The 24,196-nt window shown below is 41.0% G+C and overlaps 1 protein-coding gene across 1 annotated transcript in view; it reads right to left on the bottom strand.

Annotated features, from left to right (window-relative positions):
- Positions 1 to 23,077, bottom strand: part of fgf2 (fibroblast growth factor 2) — an 85,620-nt gene extending 62,543 nt beyond the window's left edge. The window contains exon 1 of the mRNA XM_063046537.1: positions 22,407 to 23,077. Within this exon, the coding sequence (XP_062902607.1) occupies positions 22,407 to 22,593 (187 nt within the window). The 5' untranslated portion in view covers positions 22,594 to 23,077. The remainder of the gene's footprint in view (positions 1 to 22,406) is intronic.
- Positions 23,078 to 24,196: the final 1,119 nt, after the last annotated feature.

Here is a 24,196-nt window from a genome sequence, read left to right as displayed (position 1 = left end):
CTGGACTTGTAGGAAATGCATGTAACTGAGATCTTAAAAAAATCTCTTATCTGTAAATATCGAAAAAATGGGTATTGGGAAGGTTAAATTTCATTGAAAGCTGCACAAAAGAGAGATCCCCTCCGTCAAACAAATCCTGAAAACATTTAATACCCAATCTATCCCATTCTTTGAAAGATAAGTCAATTAAAGATGGTTTAAAAAAAAATAGAAAAGATGGGGCTTCACAGGGAGAATCTCAATAAACCAAAATGTTTTCTAAACTGTAACCAAATCCTCAAAGTATGTCTGACCACCACATTATCAGTTAGTTTATTTAAAGATAAAAGAAGTGAGGATCCAAGTAAAGAAATAATGGAAAATTTTGTAATAGAGTTGACTTCTAAAGAAACACATATAGGGCAATTCTCATGGTTAATGTCCAGAACATAATATTTCGTATATTAATTGCCCAATAGTATAACCTAAAATTGGGTAAGGCAAAGCCTCCATTCCTCGCACCACTATCAAAATTTAATATTAGTAGTTTTGTCACAGCTATTAAGCACATTCAATTTCAATAATCGAGGGTGATGATAGACATAAGTGGGAGAGCAAGTAGAGCCCCATCAGCTCTCAAGCCTATTCAAATGAAGAGTCTGTTGACTGCATCCACAGAACATCTGCACTACACGTAGGCCTCACCATCAGCAGAAGCCAGCTTTCTATAGATACAAGCAAGCTCAGAGGGCTTACAAGAATAAAACATGCATTGCACATTCACAGTCAATGCATTAAATGAGCCAGATTTACAAGATTACTGGACATTTAAAACTGATGTGCGAAGGATCCTCTTCTCAGAGGGTAAGGGAACCTCTGGAACCTTCTATCCTTAATAATAGTGGAACTGAGATCTGTTGAAGTTATTTAAGGAGGAACTCAGAAGATTTTTGAAAGATCAGGGAATTGTGTGCTGCGAACCGGCACAGAAGAAATGAGACCTTATCATATTGAATGGCAGGGCAGGCTTGGGGGTGTATGGGGTGAGGGAGGGGGGAGGAGAGAAACAGTGCAAGTAGCCTACCCCACTTCTATTTTGCTAATATGCAAATACACTCTTGATGAACAGCAGATACTGGGTGGGGCAAAGGGCATGTTTTCAGGCTATGTGACTAAATCATCAGGTCAGGTAGAATCTGTGGAAATAGAAACAGAATTAACGTTTCAGTTTGAAGACCTGCCAGCTGTCTACAGATGCTGCCCAATCTGCTGAGCATTTCTAGCATTGTCTTACATTTAATCCATCCTTTCAAATATCAAGCCCTGAGATAAGTGCAAGTTAAATATATCCCACAAAAGTTATATCCTCACTGAGAGTCTACCAAGATATCTAATTCCTTGGAATTTGAAACCAAGAAGGTTTTAAGAACCCTTTCCAAGCATTATCATATCATATTCCTTTGCAATCACTGCTTAAAACAAAATCAAGTTTTGAAAGTGTTTCCACTAAGCAACTCCAAGTAGAACAGTCATCTCTGAGAATACTTTGCAAATAACTGACTGGGTAAGAGACAAAATTTATGAAATGATGTGATCAAGTACACTGAAGAATATGAATGCATCATAGGTATCGTGACCATGACAGTGGCAATTGTATTTTGTTTTAATAAAGTAGTATAATAGAATGAAGAACTCTGCCAAAGATAAAGGCCGTCCTTCCTCACCATTAGAATATTACCTTAAAATCATGTTCACAAAATGCTGCATTGTAACTGAACTTTCGGTCGTCATGTATAGCTTAAAGACAACCATCTTTCCTCCTCCTCCATTGAAGCATTAAAGTCAAAGCTTTTTTTTAAAAAAAAAATCAATATTTCACAGTAATTTTGTATTACATTCAAAACATTTGCCTATTAGAACAAATTCAACACCAATAATGCAGAACCTATTTAGCAAGTGTTAAACACAGAATCCCTAAACACAGAATTTGAGTATAATTCTGTAGGGAGATTTTTGACGCCATTAATTTTCTTAGTTTCCATATTTATTCCTAGAAAAAAAAACAAAACAGGTACCACAGTGTGGTAGTGGATAGCTCAACGCCATTACAACACCAGCAATGTCGATTCAATTCCACCACTGTTTCCAATGTTCTCCCTGTGACTGTATGGGTTTCCTCCAGATACTCCGATTTCTTCCCACATTCTAAAGACGTAAGGGTTAGTAGTTTAGTCGGTCACGTGTGTAATTGGCAGCACAGATTCACTGAGCTAGCTGCTCGAAGGGCCTGTTACTGAGTCGTATCTCTACATAAATATAAAAGGACCTTTAAACCATGAAGAATCCAATTTCAATCTATTAAAGTATACATAATTAACATATCTTAAGAGGCACAGATTATGTTCCTGGCAGTTTTAAACTTAAACTCAGTGAACTGAAGTCTGAGCACACACTGTACATGATTCATATCTGGCAACATTTCAAACTGTTTGGTTGAGCATTTTTGAAAACTGTTTTCTTGTTTACAAAATACTCAAGGTGCCACAAAATTCTCAAAGTGCTAGGCAAGCCAACAGCCAATTTTTAAAATCTCATTTCAAATTGTTAAAAATGACAACTGCCCAAAAGTATCCAAATTAAATGCTAATCCTGGTTGCAGTCCTTCGTAAAACCCTTATTTGGGCCCCCACAGTTAATATATCTGTTCCAGAAAACGTATGGCAAGGATAGAAGTAGCGAGTAATTGAGCTCCAGGCCTCTATTTCAACTTTAAACTCCAATATTAATTTTTGTATTACTTGCTTACATTATCAAAATTAAATTGATAGTTTCTCCCCACCTCATGCATACTTGACAAATAGAGTTCGATCAGCCGAAAGTATCTTTGCTGATAGACCATCCTGTCCCCTTAAGATAAAGTTTAATGCATCAAGTAGCAACCTACAGTGGAGCAATTCACATAGTAAAAACACAATGGAGTACGTTACTACAAGCATAAATATGGAATTTCTCCCTACACCCATAAAAGCAGAAAAATATTAGTGAATAAAGCAATCAGTGTGTTACTAAAAGCTGTTCAGGTTAATGGCTTGAGATGGCACCAAGTACAGCTAAATTCAGTTTCAAAATTAAGTTGTAGATTGCAAGGTTCAAGCGTTAATAGTAATTGTTGATCTTTGATGAAGTCCATGGTGAAATTCTTGATTACTTGTTTAAGTCCTCCCAGCACCAGAAATGAGTCACTTAAAAGTAATATCAGGGTTTATCCTCTGTATTAAACTTCCTACTTTGCAGAATCTTGGAAAGCAAATGATTGCTTTGAACTCTTCTGCCAGTTCCTTTCATCCCAAGCTTCAAAAATAATGAGCTCAAACTTTATTTGCAATATTAGCATTTTCTGTTCAATGTCCTTGCTGCTCATCCTAACCCTTCTGACACTCACCAAACCAGATTTACCAGGCTGCCTCCTATCCTTGTACAAAGCTCCTTTGCCACTTTCTATCCTATGAGATCTCCCCTCATACATGAAATTTCCTTACACTTTACACAAACCGAGTTCCATCCACACAACTACATTATAAATGATTTCCAGCTTCAATAAAATCTCAACAACTTGTATAAGAGAAGTGTAATCTTTAAAATTACTTATCTATTCCAAAGACCTTGAAACAACAAGTACAGTATCTCCTAAAGATTCTCCATGTTTAATGTAGTAGTGACAATACTGATCAACCGAACATCAAGAGACTTGACTGGTGGTTAGTAAAACAAGTCACACATTAGATGGAGAACTTAAAATTCAACTAAATAAATCTGGAATAAAAAGTGGGTATCGGCAACAATGACTGAAAAACAAAAGGGATCATACTGGCCCACCATGTCCTTGTCAACTATTGTATTAGTCCCTCTCCTTAGCCTTCTATACCTTGGGGATTCAAGTGCTTATCTAGATGCTTCAAAAAGGTTATGAAGTTCCTGCTTCCACCACCACCTCAGGCTACAAGTTCCAGATTCTAACCATTCTGCATAGAAGTAGTCGTCCCCCCCTACACCAGATCCATCTAAATATCCTAGCTCTCCCTTATAAATTATACCGTCTGAGAATCCCCATCAACAGAAAAAAATAATTTTTCTATCTACCACTCCTCCCCCCCCTCCAATTTTATGCACCTCTTTCAGTTCACCTTTCTAACCCCTCAGTTCTAAGGTAAACTAACACAGACTGTTTAGTTACAACCAAATTACTCTAATCCTAACAGCATCCCAGTGCATCTCCTCTGCTCCTTCTCCAACACAACCACATCCTTCTTAGTGTGGGGACCTGGTGCTCAAAACCCCTGATGTGGCCTAACCAATATTTTACAAAGTTGGAACACAACATCTTACTCTTGAATTCTGTGCCATAGCTGAAGGCAAAGACACCATACACTTTCTTCACTGCCTGATCAGTGTTTGCATTTGGAGGGATCTGTGGAACTCTCACGGCCTCTCTCCCTTTATCACTTCTGAGAGCCCTGCCACTTATTGCATATGCCCCGACCTTCTAAAATACATCACTTCTGCACTTACTAAGATTAAATTATCTTCTATTGCTCTACCCAACTTATTAGCTGATCAATATCATGCTGTTAGCCTACAACAATCCTCATCAGCTACAATACCACAAATGTACATTTCATCTGCAAATTTGCTAATGATACATTCATATCCATGTCATTAATGTCTACAGCAAATATCAAGAGCCACAGCTGTCATCAATTCTGGTGGTACACGTTTATCCCTTTTTTCTTATGTTTAGTCCACCACCCCATCTTCTGCCTCCTACCTCCATGTTAATTTTGGTTCCAATTTACTAACTTGCCTTGAAACCCATTAAATCTACATTTTAGGCCAGCCTATTAGTAGGGCCTTACCAAAGTTACTGTAGGCAACATCTATTATATATACTGTGCCCATCAACAGACATGCATTACTTTATCACAAATTCAATCAAATTAATGATAGCCATGCTGACTATCCCGAATCAAAACCTGCCTTTCCAGGTTAAATAAAGGCTCTCCTTTAGATTTTTCTTTCTACAGTAATCTCGTGACTACTGAACCAAAACTCACTGGCATGTAATTGGCTCAATCCTGGTGCCCTACTTGAATCACAGAATAAACTTGTCATACAGATCGTTTTGGGAATCTATACATCTATTCACTTGCACATCAGCACAAGATTCTACAAGTTCAAAAGGAATGTGGAGAACTGAAATTATGTTCAGTTTTAGCTATTGTAATCAATCTAATAATTCTGGAACACAGCCAACTAACTTATCCTGCACAAAATTCTTCTATTTTGGCTTTTCAGCTTCGTTTCATGCACCAGAAAATAATTTTACATGTTCAAAGAAAAGATACTGGACATTAAAAAGGTAGGGGTTACTTATGTAATCAGTAGATTAACTGGTCAGAAAGAAATACATTCATAAATATACAGTGGATTCTAGTTAATTGGGCATATCAGAATCAGTAGCTTTTGGCCCAATTAAGCGACTGCCCCAATTAGCCAAAGTTTCATGGTTTCAAGTTTCTAGTTAAAAAGTTAAAAAGTACAAACTGAGGAACAGATTATGTAATACAAAACAACTTAGAACACTGGTGCAGTACAATAAAACTTTTAGCTAGAGGAATTCATCCAGTGCACACAATGAACAAAATTAGCTCAGATCCTAGCACAGATAATGGACTGCCTTCATACAATGCTATCAAAGATTGCATCCTTCAAACCTTTACTTTCATTGCAACATTAAAAATAATTGATTGGCATCTCCAAATTCTTCATAGTTCCTAACTTAAAGAAGTGAAAAAGTTTCATTTTCACTCAGAGCCTGGCATGTGAAAGCCTGAATACTTGAATCCCAGTGAGCAAAACACTTTGGAATTATCTTACTGCTTATTTCTTGCCAACTATCAGTGACAAATAACTAAAGCACTGCTTTTTGAACAGAAAGAAACTAATGGTACTTAAAAACTGTTCGCTCTAGGCACAGTGTAGTGTCTAATGGCCACACATGAGCACGACCGACATTAGTTAGAACCTGTTGGCAAAGCTCCTATGCAAATTAAGCAACATAGTGCTCCAAATACACAAGGGAATCCCAGCTATTTTATTGATCTGCTTTTGTTCTTTAATAGTTGTCCCAAATAAACAGCTGCCCCAATTAACCAATGGCCTAATTAACCATTAACTGATTAACTAATTAACCGAATCCACTGTATTCAGTTCTCTTCTGTATCTATTTTATTTTGCTGTTTTAACGTAGCTTCTAGCTGAACCAAAAATACTTATGGTCCAACTGTGGGTTTCCCTCCTTAAACATTGATAGTTTATTTATCACTTATGTCCAAGGAAATTTGCGTTTCCTCCTCCACCTCGGGAATATGAGACTTGAGCTATGAATTATACAACATCTTCACGCTTAGTGAAGCAAATTTCAAAATCCATGAAAGTTGAAGTCCTACAGGCAAACGGAATCTGATTTATTATCACTGAGTTATATGATACCAACTTTGTTTTGCAGCAACAGTATAGTGCAGGGACAAAAAAAATTACAAGCTACAAAAGTAAATAGTACAAAGGAATGGCAAGGTAGAGCCCATGGCACCATCCCAAGGCTGCAACTCTGGAAAAATGCAGTGAAAACAATAAAATTTAAAGTATTCAATATAACTGCAGGCTAGCAATGCTCACAAAATTAAATCAGGATAGCATTTCAAGGTGTATAAAAGAATCCCAGCACTAGTTAACAAGCCAATGACTGGGTGAGGTGGGGGCGGGGGGGGGGAGAGGAGAAAAAAAAATCAAGATCACACCAAGTCAGAATTCCTTGACACATGACTGGCTCGGTGACAGGAGGCAGAGGGCAGTAGTAGGAGAATGTTTTCTACGACTGGAAGTCTGTGGCCAGTCGTGTATCATGGGGATTGGTATTGGAACCCTTTGAGATATATATTAACGAGTTGGATGTGAATTAATGCGACAAGATAAAATTTGCTAATAACATTAAAATTGATGGTGGTATGTTCAACAAGGCAAATTGTCTTACAAACTTGTACATTCCACGGAGTAATGAAGAATGAGAGTGACTTTATTTAAACATACAGGATCCAATGGAGGCTTAAGAGGGCCGATACTGAGAATTTTCACTAGGTGGAGAATCATAAATAAGGGGATATAGCCACAAAACAAAGCACCGCTCATTGAAAACCGACATGCAAAGAAATTTCTCAGAGTAGTGATTCTTCCAGATTCTTTGATGCAGAGGGTGATGGAGATAAAAATCATTTGAAACATTTAAGGTCAAGATAAATATCCGAGAGGGAGAGAAATTGGGGGTAAGGGGGAAATGACACAGAAGATGAGTTGGGTCAGCACAGATCAGCCATGTTCATAATGAATAGTAGGGCAGGCTTGAGAGGCTAGTGGCCTAATCCTGCTATTGCCTTGTGTTCTTAAGGTAGTGGCTGAGGCCCATGACTAGTGTTCTTCTGCAGGGGTCAGAACTGGGACCTCTGTTTGTGATTATGCATAAAATGACTTGGATAAAAATGTGGTTGTGTGGTTTACTAAGCTCAGACGATACAAAAACTGGTGGCATTGTGAATATAGTCAGATAGATCATTTGTTGATATAGACGGAGAAATGGCAGATGGTATTAAGGTGGCCAAGTACGAGGTGTTGCACTTGGATGATCGAATGTAAAGGGGAAGTACACAGTTCATGACAGGACTGTTAACAATGTTGACATTCAGCAGGATCTTATGTCCAAGTCCAAAGCTTCCTGAAAGTGGTTCACAGGTTGTTACATTGCAGCTTTATAAAACTCGGTAAGGTCAGAACTGGAGTATTGCATACGGTTCTGGTCACCCCATTATAAAGTGGATGTGGAGGTTTTGGAGAGGGTGCAGAAGATATTTACTAGGGTGCTGCTTGGATTGGAGGACAAGTGCTACAAGGAGAAGTTGGGCAAACTTATATTATTTTCTCTGGATTGGCAGAGGCCAGGGTGAGACACAAGAGAAGACTCTAGGATTATGAGAGGCATAAGTAGGGTAGACAGTTAGCATCTTTCTCCAACATCTGAAATGTCTAATACTAGAGGGCATGCATTCAAGATGAGAGGGGATAAGTGCGAAGGAGATGTGCGAGGTAAGCTTTAAAATAATTACAGTGATTGGTACCTGAAACAGGCTGTCAGAGCTGGTGGTGGGAGCAAATATGATAGAGGTTTTTAAAAGGCTTTTGGATGGATACATGAATGTGCAGTGAATGGAAGGATATGGACGTGTGTCAGCAGGAGGGATTAGGCATTCAGTTACCAGTTTAGTCAATTTAGCACAACGTTGTGGTTCACTGGGCCTGTTCCTATGCTGTAATGTTCAACTGTACCCAAAACAAATGAGATCTAACCAGATCTTTGAAAATTTGCAACATGAAATTTCAACTTTTATATTCTATGCCCTAACCAATGAAGCAAGAAAACCATGTGCCTTCTTCACATCCTCTCCACCAACTATGGACTTGAATGCCAAAGTGCTTCTTATCAACATTTAATGTTCTACCATTTACTGCAACTGCTCTACCCCTTTCTGACTTCACAACATAAATCACTTTGCTTTTGTTGGGATTTAATTCCTTCTACAACCTTAGACAATTTGATAGGAGAGGAGCATGGACCATCAGAGAAAGGGAAGGAGGAATGGCATTAGTGGGGCGTGATAGGAAGGTGAAGAGAAGAGGTAAAGAGCCAGAGTGACGCATAGAAGAGGAAGCTGGTAAAATTACTGGAAGGCGAAATTGATGTACATGCCATCATGGAACAGGTGGTGTTGCTCCTCTACGCCAAGTATATGCCTCATCATGGTGGACCAATAATTAAATGGTTGGTCACTGGGAAATTCCCCCAACATATGTTGGGTCTTACCAATGTAGATGAGGCCACCTCCAGAGCACTAAGATGACCACAACAGATTTGCAAGTGAAGTGTTGCTTCACCTAGATGGACTGTTTGGGGCCCTGAATGCAGTGAGAAAGGATGTGAATGAGCAGTTCTAGCACTTTGGTTGCTTGCAGTGATATGTGCCAGAGGGGGATGAGTGGGTAGGGATGAATGGACAAGTGAATCATGGAGGGAGAAATATTTGCAGAAATTAGAGCAGAGAGGAGGTAAAGATGTGTTTGGTGGTAAGATCCCATTGAAGATGGCGCAAGTTGCGGAGAATGACATGCTGGATGTGTAATCTCATGTGGCAGTAGGAAGAAAAGTGTTAAGGCTTCCCTGTTAAGGTAACAAGAAGATTGGGGGAGCGTGGATGCCTGGGAAATAGATAAGATGCAGGAGGCTAGAACTAGGGGACATTGCCTCAAGATTCAGGGGAGAAGATTTCGGACAGAGATGAGGAGAAACTGTTTTTCCCCCAGAGAGTGGTGGAATTCTCTGCCCAGGGAAGAAGTTGAGGCTTCTTCACTAAATATATTTAAGATACAGTTAGATAGATTTTTACATAGTGGGTGAATTAGGGGTTAAGGGGAAAAGGCAGGTAGATGGAGCTGAGTTTACAGACAGATCAGCCATGACCTTATTGAATGTTGGGACAGGCTCGATGGGCCGGATGGCCTACTCCTGCTCCTATTTCTTATGTTCTTATGTAAGGGCAGTATCAATGGTAAAGAAATGAAAGCCCCATTCTTTGAATGAGGAATCTCTGATGTCCTGGAAAGGAAAGCCTCATCCTGGGAACAGATGAGGCAGAGACAAAAGGAACTAAGAAAAGGGAATGTTTTTTTTTTAAACTTTTTTTTAAAAACAGGAAACAGGGTGGGAAGAGGTAAAGTCAAAATAGCCACAAGAATCAGGAAGTTTGTAAAAGGTATAGGGAGACAGTTTGTCTCCAGAGATGGAGACAGAGATCAATAAAGGGGAAAGAGGGGTCAGAAATGGACTAAGTGAATGTAAGTGACAGGTGGAAGTTGAAAGCAAAGTTGATAAAATTGATAAGCTCAGCATAGGTGAAACAGCACCAAAGTCATCGTTAATGTAACGTAGAAAGAACTGGGGAGGATTACCAGGGAAGACTTGGAACACGAACTGTTCCATGTACCCAATGAAAAAACATGCATAGTTGGGGTCCATGCAGGTGCCCATGGCTTTACCTTGAGTTTGGAGAAAGTGGGAGAAGCCGAAATAAATTGTTGAGGGTGAGGACTCGTTCTGCCAGGCCGAGGGTGGTGGTGGTGGTAGAGGGGAACTGGTCAGATCTTTTGTCAAAGGATCAGAGAGCTTTAGGACCTTCTTGATGGGGATATAGATGTACAAGGATTGAACGTTCAAGGTGAAAATGAGGCAGTCAGGGCCAGAGAATTAAAATTTGTTGAGATTGAGAGCGTGTGAAATGTTGTGGATGGAGGTTGAAAGGGATTGAACCAAGGTGGATAGGATGGAGTCAAGGTAGACATGAGTTGAGTGAGGCAGGAGCAGCAGAGAGAACGGGTCTACCTGGACAATCAGGTCTGTGGGTCTTGAGGAGGAGGTAGGAATAAGCAGTGCAGGTTAAGGGAAGTATGAGATCGGGTGGCAAGAGATGGGAGATCTCCAGGGTTGATGAGTTTAGTGCCAGTGCCGGACTGATAATCCAGAGTGGGGTCCTTTTTAAAGGGTAGACAAGAGATGTCTGACATTTGTTACCTGGCCTCAGAAAGGTAGAGGTCAGAGTGCCACACTACAACAGCATCCCCTTTGTATGTGGGTTTGATGGGAGGTTGGGATTGATGAGGAGAGTGGAGCGCAGTGCACTCAGAGGGGGTAAGGTTCGAGGAGGAGACTGGAGTGCCATAGGACATAGGAACAGAATTGGGCCATTTTAGCCCATCGAGTCTGTTCCACCATTCAATCATGGCTGATCCTTTCGCCCCCATATCAGCCCCACTCCCTGGCCTTCACCCGACAAACTCTGATGCTGTGCCAACAACCTGCAAATTGCTGCCTTAAATACACCCAACGACCTGGCATCCACAGCTGCCTGTGATAACAAATTCACCACCCACTGGCTAAAGAAACTTCTCCGCATCTGTTTTAAATGGATGCCCCTCTATCCTGAGGCTGTGCCCTTTTGTCCAGGACCCCCCCCCCCAAAACCACAGGAAACATCCTTTCCACATCTACTCTGTCCAGGCCTTTCAATGAGATCCACCTCATCCTTCTAAATCCCAGTGAGTACAGACCCAGAGCCATCAAACCTTCCTCATATAACCCATTCATTCCCAGAATCATCCTTGTGAACCTCAACTGATGTTAGCAATTAGAGATTAAAAGATCCAACCAGAGTGGGGTATCCAAGAGGAGGAGGAGGGTTGGAGAAGGGAGAAAGGGTCATCAACATGGGGTGTTGAATCCTTGCCAAAGAAGTAGGATCAGACATGGAGGCGATGGAAGAAGGGCTCAACATGGTGGCAAATGCAGAACTCAGAGGTGCGGGTGTAGGGGACAATGGTACGGCCCTTGCTGAGGACAGAACATTTTACCTCAGGGAAGGAAAGGTTGGATGGAATTGCAAAGACACAGCAGGGATTCGAGCTGGGATGGGGGGGGAGAAAGAGAGTTAGTGGTGTCAAAGGAGGGGGGAAGGTTGGGGTGTTCTGGGAAGGTAGGAGGGGAGGAAGATGGAGGGCCAGAGGACCTAGAGGTGACAGGGGAGCCTATGAAACCGGAGGTTGAGGAATAGTTGAGGTGGAAGGGGAGCCCAGGGGCCCAGTGGAAGCGAGAAAGATCTTGGCCTGGAGGTGAGGGCAGCCGAGTTTGAGGCTGGGGCTGGAATCAGAGATAGAGGCCACATAATTTGTGGTCCAACAGCATCCGAGTTGTTGGAATCAGAGTGGGGACAATGGAATCAATGGTCGGGAGCCTCCCAGGTCATTGTACACATTATACACATGTACAGTACATCATTTTTCATCCAAATGATTTTAACTAAATAGATTGTGACATGTGGAGTTCATATCCTTCCCAGACTTGAGAATGCAAATTTCTGAAAGGTCTTCCAGCGTCCTATTCCACCATACTTGAGGCCATTATTTTCTGAAACAAGTTTACAAAGATCTGTGGCAACCTACTACTTATTTCTGTCTTATAGCAATTTATAAATTTCTTATTTTTATGTAGTTCAATTAACTCAATATCTTTGATGCTTTTTAAATCATACTGGGACACTGTACAAGATACCATAACTAAATGCAGATTCTTCTGTCTAGGTTGCCCAAAGCTTTCTTTCTCAGTTATACATTTATTGTTCCAAACCACTCTGGCATCACCCCTCAGCTCCTTCTCTGATACACTGACAACTGCATTGGTGGTGCCTTCTAAACCAATAATCAACTTGACAATTTTACTAACTTCCACCTCATCCACAAATCGACTTGGACTGTTTCTGAAACCTGCTCTCTGTCAATACTGGTCATCCTGAGCTCATAGTTCCAAGATGTTTTAACTCCACTCCCCACTCCCACACTAACCTGTATGACATCAGCCACCTCCTGTGTCAGGGCAAGGCCAAACACAAACTAAAAGAATAGCACTTCATATTCTGCTTAACAGTATAAACATTAAATTCTCTAAAAATAACCTGCACAGCCTCTGTTCCTTTCTCTCCTTCTGACTCCTCAGGTCCTCATACACACACAACCCCAACCACACTTCCAGCCACTGGTTACCCAGATAACTTCCTCACCCACACCTGGTTTTAACCACTCATCATCCACACTCAACCCACTAGATTTCTTTTTCCCCTTCCTCTACTGTTCCTATCTACCCCTTAACCCCACTATCACTTATCAGATCCCACCATCTGCAGTCCTTTGTTGCATCCACTTATCACCTCCCAGACTCTGCCATTACCTCCAGCTAAGACATTGGCAACATATATGCCAACACCAGCTTCAGGATCCCCTCCCAGTTGTATGCTATCCTGATTTGAAAACATTTCACTGTTGCTCGGACCAAATCTGGTAATTCCCCATCAATAAGTACTGTAGAAATACCATGGTTCAAGGCAGCAGTTTACTATCATCCTCTCTTGGGCAAAGTGAGATGAACAATAATCTAGACCTTTCCAACAAAGCCCACACCTCCCATAAAAGAATGAGAGATAAGAACCATAAATAGCAATGGCTGAATAAGCTTTACTACTGCATCAACCCAGGTTTCAATTTATTTTTTTTTTAAACTCAATGTCTTCTTTCCCTTTTGTGCCCTGAACTCCTGGACCCATTGCCTACTTGCTCAATGCAGTTTGAAAATTGCAAATCTCATCAAGACTGAATCACTGCTTGAAATAGCAAGTAAGACAGCAACATCTTACAGGGCAGGAGGCATTCGAAAATTGCAAGTCTCGTCAAGAATGAGTTTTATCAAGGCATCCGTTAATCTTGCGAGACCATGGATCTGCGCCTGGAAAGTCTTCACTCTCCAGGGTGCAGGCCAGGGCAAGGTTGTATGGAAGACCACCAGTTGCCCATGCCGCAAGTCTCCCCTCTCCACGACACCAATGTTGTCCAAGGGAAGGGCATTAGGACCCATACAGCTTGGCACCAGTGTTGTCGTAGAGCAATGTGTGATTAAGTGCCTTGCTCAAGGACACAACACGTTCCCTCAGCTGGGGCTCGAACTCATGACCTTCAGGTCGCTAGTCCAATGCCTTAACCACTTGGCCACGTGCCCACGAGTCTTATATGAGCCTATAAAAAGAGGGAGATGCAAGTGGAGCATCTATTTTTGGAGTGGGGCAGTGTTAGAGTGGTTCAGTATTGGCTCAAAAGGATTGGGCAAACACAGACGCAGGCTCTAAGTTTTTGTTTTCCAGTTAGTACATACCTAGTGCATTGAGAATAGGTCCAGAGTTAGTAGTATGTTCTTTGTGTGAGATGTGGGATCTTTGGGAGACCTCCAGTCTCCCTGATAACTACATCTGCACAAAGTGAACCAAGTTGCAGCTACTTAGAGACTATTTTAAGGAACTACAGCTCAATGACCTTTGGGTCATAAGGAGGAATGAGAAGGTGATACTTAGGAGCTACAGGGAAGTAGTCACCCCCAAGTTGCAGGAGGTAGGTCTGTGTGACTCAGAAGAGGGAAAGGGAATAGTCAGCCAGTGCAGTGTACCTTCGAGGTTGTTTCCGTCAATAATAAGTGTACCACTTTGGATAGTTTGTATGGTGGGGGGGGGGGTGAAATCTACCAGGGAAGAAGCAACAGTGAGCAGATCTCTGGCACCGAGTTTGGCTCTGTGGCTCAGAAGGGGGAGAAAAGGTGAGCTGTAGTGATAGGGGGATTCATTGGTTAGGGGAACAGACAGGAGGATCTGGAGATGAGAACAATATTCTCCGTTGGATTGTTGCCTCTGGGTGCCAGGGTCTGTGACATCTCAGATAGAGTCCACAGCATTCTTCAGTGGGAGGGTGAGCAGCTAGAGGTCTAGCCCACTTCGGTACCAATGACATGGGTAGGATGGGTGACGATGTCCTGCAAAGTGAGTTCCGGGAGTTAGGTGCTAAGTTAAAGGACAAAACCTCCAAGTTTGTGATCTCAGGATTGCTACTCGTGCAACGTGTTAGTGCCGCCAGAAATAGGAAGTACAAATCTGCCAAAATTTACTTGGAAGATCAAAGTTACTACTTTGTTCCACAATACATTGCATTCTCCAGTCACCATCTATCCTTCTTTGCAAGGTCTAAAACTGAACGAGTCTATTAACAACATTTGACACAAGCCTCAGAACATAGACATGTTATCAAGAACAACTACTGTCCGCTCCATAACGGCAACCAGCTCTTTCACAGATGCTGCTTGAACCAAGTTCTTCAAGTTCTTTTTAAATTGTGATTCTGCTACTTTGACTCTTCTGTTGTTGATACAGATATTCTTAGCCACCCCCACCCTCCCTCCAACTGAAGTACTTCTACTGAAACTAATTTTATTCAATAATTACAATTGTTTTTGTTATCTTTTGAGTTACGTGGATAAAATCTGTCAGGAGGATGTCCGATCACGGGCAACAATATATTGAAGCAGAAGGTTAATTTATGGGGGACGCAATGATATAATGTGATAATTGCAAAAGGACTTAAGGAAAGTTAAGTGTTTTTGAAGAAGGTCAGGTCCCCTATTTTATATTGCCAACCTGATACCAGAATGAAGAAACACCTTTCAGTCTTTAAAACACAATTGAGTTCACTGTATTTTTTGAAAGGCAGAAATGAGTTTCAGCTAATTAAGTGTTAGATTGGGTAATGCTGGCTTTCAGGCGATGAGACACATTCAAGTGAGGTAATTACACATCCCAAATTTATCGCCTGAATTCCCAGATTTTTCCTCCGAACCATTTAATCTAGTCATGTCCCTTTGCAAGGAATATATTTCAAATTGATAGGAAAAAGGTGTGGATATACTGTATATGGACACTTTTTAACAATGGAGTGATACTGTAGAATAAGGGTAGAAATGGTGAATGAACATACAGTGGATTCGGTTAATCGGGGCAACCCCTTATTTGGGACAATAATTAAAGACCAAAAACTAAGAAAATAGCTGGGGTTCCCTTCAATATTTGGGAAGTTAGCTGTTGCTGAACAGTTTCTAACTAGCATTAGTCATGTGCACTTGCGTGGCTGTTAGACTCGACACCATGCTTACAGAAAACACTTTTTAAATAATTCTATGTTTGTGTTCAAAAAGCAGTATTGTTTTCACTGATACTTGGATAGAAATAAGCAGCAAGATAATTCAGAACTGTTTTGCTCACTATGGTTTCAAGCATTCAGGACTGGAGATACCAGAAATGGCAATTAGACATGAGGGAGCGAACAGTTTTTAAAATAGCGTCAGTTGTGTTTGTATTGTGTTATCCATTTGGGTCAATGGACACCAATTCAAAAAGCAGTGATTTTTGAATTTTTTTTTTTATTTTGACTTTATGGCCTACCTTCATTACCTTCCTGAATAATCTGGAGTAGGTGCCCATGTAGATTTTGTTCAATTACAGTTAATCAAAAGAATCTTCCAATTAATTCTTCCATTGATAACTATTAAGAACCAATACAGTTTTATAGTACTGTAGTATATCGGTAGCGTTCTCATTTGTTCTGCATTTCATTTAAATGCACAATTAGTTACTCAATTAAATGGTAGTTTGCCTTTATGCCTTTCAACTATTACTTTGAAACCTGCGCTAATTTGGGCAGCCACTTAATTGGCGTATAATGCACTGGTTCCAATTAACCAAAACCTACCACATTTCCATTTCAATTTCTATGTGTCTGTAATAGGGAAATTGCTCCCTGTACATCCAAGTCTCAGACACACATTAACAAACCAGTGGTGCTAGTACAACCTGGGGAATATTACTACTCTTGCCTCCAGTCCAAATAAAATAATCTATTATTATGTTCCCACCCACTGAGCCACTTTTCTGTCCTTGATGCTACTGCCCTCAATTCTATCTTCACGACAAACCGAACATGCTCAAGTCCTTTATTTTTATCCTTCAAAGACCTTTTTTTTAAATGACTAACTGAAACCAGATGCTTGTATCTAAGAATTCCTGAAGACACCAATTTATGCATCTACACCATTGATTTAGCCCAACAAAATTTAGTTAGGAGCTATCATTTTGAAGTTAATGACAAGGAAAGGGATAGATTTGATTATACATGCTAATAAATGGTTAAGACTCAGACAGTTGGCAGCAAGGATCACCGCTGCACCAGTGGAGAGGACCAAGATGCTATAGTCAAAGGAGGAAGAGGAGTGCCTGCAGGACTGGTTGAGTTGGTGAACTGGACAATATTCAGGGATTTATCTTCAAATCTGAATGGATAAACCACAGTTGTCACTGACTTTATCAAGACCTCTGTAGATGAGTGTGTGCCTTTGAAAATATACTGGGTGTACCCAGACCAAAAGCAGTGGATGAACCAGGAGATTCAGGAGAGTCTGCTGAGGGCTGGATCTATGCCATTCAAGACCGGTAATCCAGAACTATACAAGAAGCTCAGGTATGACCGACAGAAGGCTACTTTAATAGTGAAGAACAATTCCGATTGAAGTTAGAGATAGAATTGGATGCACATCAGCACTGGCAGGGTTTGTGGACCATTACTTCCTACAAGTTGAAACCTATTATCATGAATGACTATGAAGCTTCACTCCCAGATGAGCTCAATGCCTTTTCTGCATGTTTGATGAAAGGGAAAATAAAACTAGACTTGTGTGAATCCCTGCAGCATCTGGTGACCTTGTACTCCCCGTCTCAGAGGCCGACATCAGAAAATCCAGCGTCAGTGATTCCTCGCAAAGAGTCGGGCCCTGGTGGTGTATCCAGTAGGGCACTGAAAACCTGTGCCAACCAACAGCCAGTGGTGATCAGGGACATCTGCAATCTCTGCCTGCTGCAGTCAGAGGTTCCCAGCTGCTCCAAAAGAGCAACAATCATACCAGTGCCCAAGAAAAGGAGGGTGAGCTGCCTCAATGACTGTCACCCAATGGCACTTGCATCTACTGTGATGAATTTGGTCATGGCCAGAACCAACTCCTGCCTAAAGCAAGCACCTGGTTGTTGTTGTGGTACCACTCAACCAGAGGATCCATCTCATTCCTGGGCACCTCTTTGTCACCATTTGAAATTCTGCCAATAATAGTTGTCCCTAGCAAATTTATAGATTGCAGTTGAGTTGTGCCTAGCCACGGAGTCGTGGGTGTAAACAGAGTACAGCAGTGGGCTGAGCACACATCCTTGAGGCAACCAAGAAGGAGATATTATTTCTGATCCATACTGACTGTGGTCTCCCTGTGAGGAAGTTAAGGATCCCATTGCAGAGGGAGATACAAAGGCCAAGTTTTGGAGCTTGTCGATTAGTACTAAGGGTATGACAGTGCTGAACAGGAGCTGCAATAAACAGCAGCCTGGTATTGGTATTGTTATTGTCCAGGTGATCCAAGGTCAAGTGGTAAGCCAGTGAGATTGCATCTGCTCTAGACTTACTCTAGCGATAGGCAAATTGCAGCACATCCAGGTGCTTGCTTTAGGCAGGAGTTGGTTCTGGCTATGACCAACTTCATCACAGTAGACGTGAGTGCCCTTGAGTGACAGTTATCAAGGCTGTTCACCCTCCTTTTCTTGGGCACTGGTATGATTGTTGCCCTTTTGGAGCAGCTGGGAACCTCTGACTACAGTAGGCAGAGATAGATGTCCCTGATCACTACTGGCAGTTGGTTGGCACAGGTTTTCAGTGCCCGACCAGATACACCATCAGGGCCTGACGCCCTGCAAAGAATCACTGACTCTGGATTTTCTGATGTTGGCCACTGAGATGGAGATTACAGGGTCAACAGATGCATCAGGGATTCACACAAGTCTAGTTTTATTTTCCCTTTTGTCAAACATGCAGAAAAGGCATTGAGCTCATCTGGGAGTGAAGCTCCATAGCCATTGATGATGTTAGGTTTCATCTTATAAGAGGTAATGGCCTGCAAACCCTGCCAAAGCTGATGTGCATCCAATTCCATCTCTAACATCAAATGGAATTGTTTTTACACTCAAAATCAGAATCAGGTTTATTATCACCGGCATGTGATGTGAAATTTGTTATCTTAGCAGCAGCAGCTCAATGCAATACATAACATACAAGAAAAAAAATTAAAATTAAAAATATACAAGTAAATCAATTACAGTATACATATACTGAATAGATTTTAAAAAGTGCAAAAAACAGAAATAGTGTATATTAAAAAAGTGAGGTAGTGTCCAAGGGTTCAATGTCCATTTAGGAATTGGATGGCAGAGGGGAAGAAGCTGTTCCTGAATCGCTGCGTGTGTGCCTTCAGGCTTCTGTACCTCCTACCTGATGGTAACAGTGAGAAAAGGGCATGCCCTGGGTGCTGGAGGTCCTTAATAATGGACATTGCCTTTCTAAGACACCGCTCCCTGAAGATGTCCTGGGTACTTTATAGGCTGGTACCCAAGATGGAGCTGACTAGGTTTACAAACTTCTGCCTTCTTTCGGTCCTGTGTAGTAGCCCCTCCATACAGACAGTGATGCAGCCTGTCGAACGCTCTCCACGGTACATCTATATAAGTTTTTGAGTGTATTTGTTGACATGCCAAATCTCTTCAAACTCCTAATGAAGTACAGCCACTGTCTTGCCTTCTTTATAACTACATCGATATGTCAGGACCAGGTTAGATCCTCAGAGATCTTGACAACCAGGAACTTGAAAATGTTCACTCTCTCCACTTCTGTTCCCTCTATGAGGATTGGTATATGCTCCATCATCTCACCCTTCCTGAAGTTCACAATCAGTTCTTTCATCTTACTGATGTTGAGTGCCAGGTTGTTGCTATGGCACCACTCCACTAGTTGGCATATCTCATGCCTGTACGCCCTCTCATATCCACCTGAGATTCTACCAACAATTGTTGTATCGTCAGCAAATTTATAGATGGTATTTGAGCTATGCCAAGCCACACAGTCATGGGTATATAAAGAGTAGAGCAATGGGATAAGCACACATGCCTGGGGTGTGCCAGTGTTGATCGTCAGCGTGGAGGATATGTTATCACCAATCCGCACAGATTGGGGTCTTCCAGTTAGGAAGTCAAGGATCCAATTGCAGAGGGAGGTACAGAGGCCCAGGTTCTGCAATTTCTCAATCACAATTGTGGGAATGATGGTATTAAATGCTGAGCTATAGTCGATGAACAGCATCCTGACATAGGTGTTTGTGTTGTCCAGATGGTCTAAAGCCATGTGGAGAGTCATACCTGAACTTCTTGTATTGTAATTTATATGCCAGTGATATTAAACCCAATTCTGAAGAATAAAGCAAGGCTCATTGAATTAAATAACAGGCAGTCTTCCTGTGTATTACATGTAGACCAGCTTTTTGCAAGTGCTTCACCTCCATATTAGTGTAATTCTACCTCTTCAAGTAGAAGTATTTATTTGACTTTCACAGCTTAGGAATACCACTCTAAGTGAACCATCCCTTTCCTGTTCATTAACTTCAAAATTTCCAATGATGCTGCCTGAACTGCTGATTTCCTCCAGCACTTTGTGTGTGTTGCTCTTAACTTCCAAAAGATGGCTCCTAATTAAATTCTGCTGCACTAGATCAATGGTGTAGATCATAAATTAGTGTCTTCAGAAATTCTTAGATGCAAACATTTGGTTGAAATGGAACAATCATTCAAATGAAGCAGGCTGAGGTTGACAGCGTTGCATGTGGTCCAGTGGAGCTGCAGTCACATCCTGAATGTGGTCAATACATTGCTTCTTATTTGGTTTGTGGTTGCTGTCGTATATGTCCAGAAGGTTGTGAAGCTTATTCCCTTTCAAACCAAAACCAGCAGAAATGCAGTACTCTGTTAGTATGGAGATTGCTTAGGAATTTAAAAAGGCACAAATTAATTAATTCATGTGACAAAGCTGACAGAATTACAGCCATTTAGAGCTTACTTTCCATCAAGCCCCATATATTCTCACAGCATCAAAATATTTCCAACCTTCTGCATGCAACTCATGATACATTAGCATTCAAGGACAAAACGCCAGCAACTGAACCTCCCTGTATAATTAACTTCTAAAAGAAAACGGAGGTAATTTTAAGCACATTTCTTATTTCAAACATCTCATTAATCTTCCAATAGGGTTGTCTGTCTAAATTCATCTGCAGGATTATTACTAGGTACTGTATTAATCCAAAACAAAACCAGAATACCAGATTTAGCATGGGTCAGGATTGCTAGGAGGCCTGAAATGCCATCATAGCTGTGCACTACAGTAGTGATTAAAAATAATATACAAATTCGATTTAACCTGAACATTTTCCAAATTAAAGTAAAACACATTCCGATTTAAAGAGAATCCAGCTGCATTTAAAAAAAACTTCAGTCTGCTCCCAAATCTGGAGATTTCCAATACAATATAATACATGCTACAGCCACTTCAGAAAAAAAAGAATTTTTTCTCCTAATCTTTGTATGCAACTCTGAGTTCCTGTTCTATAATAATGGGGGTACGAATAGGGGAAAGATGAACATTCGGGAATGTTTGCTGCGTAATGTTAAAAAACATTGCTCCACCACTACAAAAATGATACAAACTTATTTCGGTAAGATCACAGAGGTGAAGGGTAACCATTCCACGACCCACGGAAGCAATCAATTTAAATGAAGGGCGAACAGCTTGTTATAATAAAGGAAACCGGAAAATGCTGAAAACAAGAGTAACTATTTGAATATTAACTTCGGATCACCCTCCCTCAATCTGGGAACAAAACCTTGGTAAAGTGCCTTGCTAAGTTACTTCGGTGCATTACAGCGCACCAAGGCATACCTATATTGTGTCGTTTTACATGGCTGACACGAGTTGTAAAGCCACAACCAGTTACCGACTGGAAATTCTAATTACTTCATTGCGACCGCAGTAAATAGGATAGGGGAAAAAAGTAAGGGAGATGGTAACTATTAACGTGTTGCGTAGTATTTCAATATTTAAGCAATCAACGTGTTCGACCAATCTGTACCGCCACTCTAACAAATTGAAAGCACGATAGTTTGTGCAAATCGAAGAGACCCCACACTCTTTCTTATTCATCCTAGTTGCGCAAGTCTGATTCTCCAAGAATTGTACTGCAAGAAAATTACTTACCGCGTTCAAAGGACGTGACAAAAAAGCAGCGGAATTAAAGAAGTGGCATTTCTCTAAACTTGCATTAGATTTCGCAAAGAGAAGTTTAATAGAAGTGTAAACTAACATCGATGACAGATTTAAATATTCACAAAGTAGTTTTGCAACTCCATACCTACTTTTACTAACTTTTTTTCTTCGGATGAAGAGGGACGAACCTCTTATTCACAAAAAAACTGAAAAAGATCCGGCTAAAGATGGACAGAAAGTCCACAGGATAGTTGTGTAATATGACCAAAAAAACGTCGTCTCCCTCTCTAACACTTCATAACAGCAGCCAGGAAAGTCTAAAACTGTACCCCCCCCCCCCCCAATATACCATCCTATTTGCCAAGCGACATTTTATGAACTTCTTGGGATGTACTATATCAAAGAAACCATTTGGGAAACTGGAAATCTCACAATCGAAACAAATTTTTATGATATTTCTTCACGTCACTGTATGGCAATAATTAACAAATTAAAATTCAGAATTAAGACAACTAAATCACTGAAAACTATCGTACATAGTTATGTAGTGTAAGAATTGGAAACAAAACAGGATTGAATTACGAAAATATGGCAAGGTAACAATGGATCCCCAGGTCTACCAATAAACAGTATCAAGGATTCTACAAGAGAAATGTTAATGGATTCTGCATACTTACTGTTGCCATCATTCTTCTCGCGGGTCCCATCAACTCTGCCATCCGGCAAGATCCTCAGGAAATAGCCGCCGTTCTTACAATAGAGTCTCTTGGGTTCTTTGAATGATCCCGGGGGAAAGGGGTTGCCGCCAGTATCAGGTAGTGTGGGCAGGGTGCTGACCCCTCCTGCTCCCGCCGCTGCCGCCATGTCGCAGGCTGCCTCGAACTCCGGCTGTCCCCGCTCGGCTCCACTCAACCACGGAGGTGCTCCTCCTTTCCCTTGACCCTTTCTCGAAAGTGACAGCCCCTCCTTCCACCTACTCCTTCAAATAAGGCGCGACACGCTCAATAAATCAGTCCTCTTTCCTTCACTTCTTCCTAAAACTAAAGTCCCCCACCCACCCCCTCAAGTTTTCAGGCTATCCAACCACAAGGAATGATAACAACTTTATGATAAGGAAAAACGGTTCAGTCCATCACTTCGCAAAGGCTTTCTCATCATAATGCCTGACATTTGTCGGCGGCGGCGCGCACACACACACGAGTAAGTATATTACTGTGAAAATGGAAACGTGACAAGCTGGAAATATCTACTTTCCGACAAACTCGGTGCGAAAACCCCAAACAGCCACGCTCCGCTCCCAACTGCGTAGCCTGTCGAACACCAACGCGCACGCGTACATGTGAGAGCCAACATCAAGCGGCTTGTTCGGGCAAGCGGTTTTAAAGGTATAACTTTGCTTGCGTGGCCTGGCAAGGACTTTGTCCAATTCCAAATAGTAATTGAAGAAGCGTTTGTTACAATCTGTTTACATTGATCTTGCCAAGTAAACAGAGAGTGGCTGTTCTTTAAGGACTGAGCTTTAAAATAAATATTTCTAATTATTATTTGTAAGTAGTGGCTGACCTCAAGTATTTTTGAAACTAATTCAATGTGACCTACAAGAGAAACTATGAAAATGACGTCATCTATCACATGCACTATGAAAAATTGGCAAGAGTTAAAACGTTGACCCTACACTAAATTGCCCAAACACCGACGTCAAGTTGTTATAGTAAGCAAAGTATAAATATACCAGATATTTCATCATATTCTGCAGCCTAAAGTTAGATTTTTTATCTCAAAAGGAAAACTTAGTAATGGTATCAGGTGCTTAGAGAGGATGGATGCAAGTGACTTCGATCTTCCTTCATACAAGGCACTTTTATGTATAAAAAAAAACACCCGATATAATTTTGCATTGCAAAAGGAAATAGTTTTTAAGGGACAAAAACAAAAACATTTGGCTGCCATGATATTTTATTAACAATTTATGTTCCCGACATTCTGTCATAACAACTTATTAAAATACGTTTATTTTATTTTCATGTTTCCAAATAGCCAAACCTGAAGTCCTTCCAGAAATATATACGATTACAAGATGTCTTTAAAAGCTCGTCCTTCAGTAAGTCTCCTTGTGCAATTGCAAGATACTACCAAGTTCGTAGCTACAAAACAAAAAGGGGCCTTTCAGCCCATCAAATTTTAAAGTTACTAAAGGAACAAACCTATTTACCCAGTTCCCTCAATCCTTCTTCACACTAAAACATATCCATTTGATTCTTTTCCCATTAATTCACATCAAATTGTGATTTATGGTAGCTAATGAAAAAGCATCATGTGTTTAGATTGTGGGAGCAAACTTCAATATTGCAGAACAACCAGACTGTTGCTTAAGGAGCTGATTTTAGACCAGGGAGATGGAAACCAGAGGTCCATGAGCCAGTTCTTGTTGGAGAATCAGAGGTGGATAGGGTTAGCAACTTTAAAT

This window comes from Mobula hypostoma, chromosome 4, assembly GCF_963921235.1.
Source record: "Mobula hypostoma chromosome 4, sMobHyp1.1, whole genome shotgun sequence".
Lineage (NCBI taxonomy): Eukaryota > Metazoa > Chordata > Chondrichthyes > Myliobatiformes > Myliobatidae > Mobula > Mobula hypostoma.
This window is presented reverse-complemented; position numbering and strand designations above follow the sequence as displayed.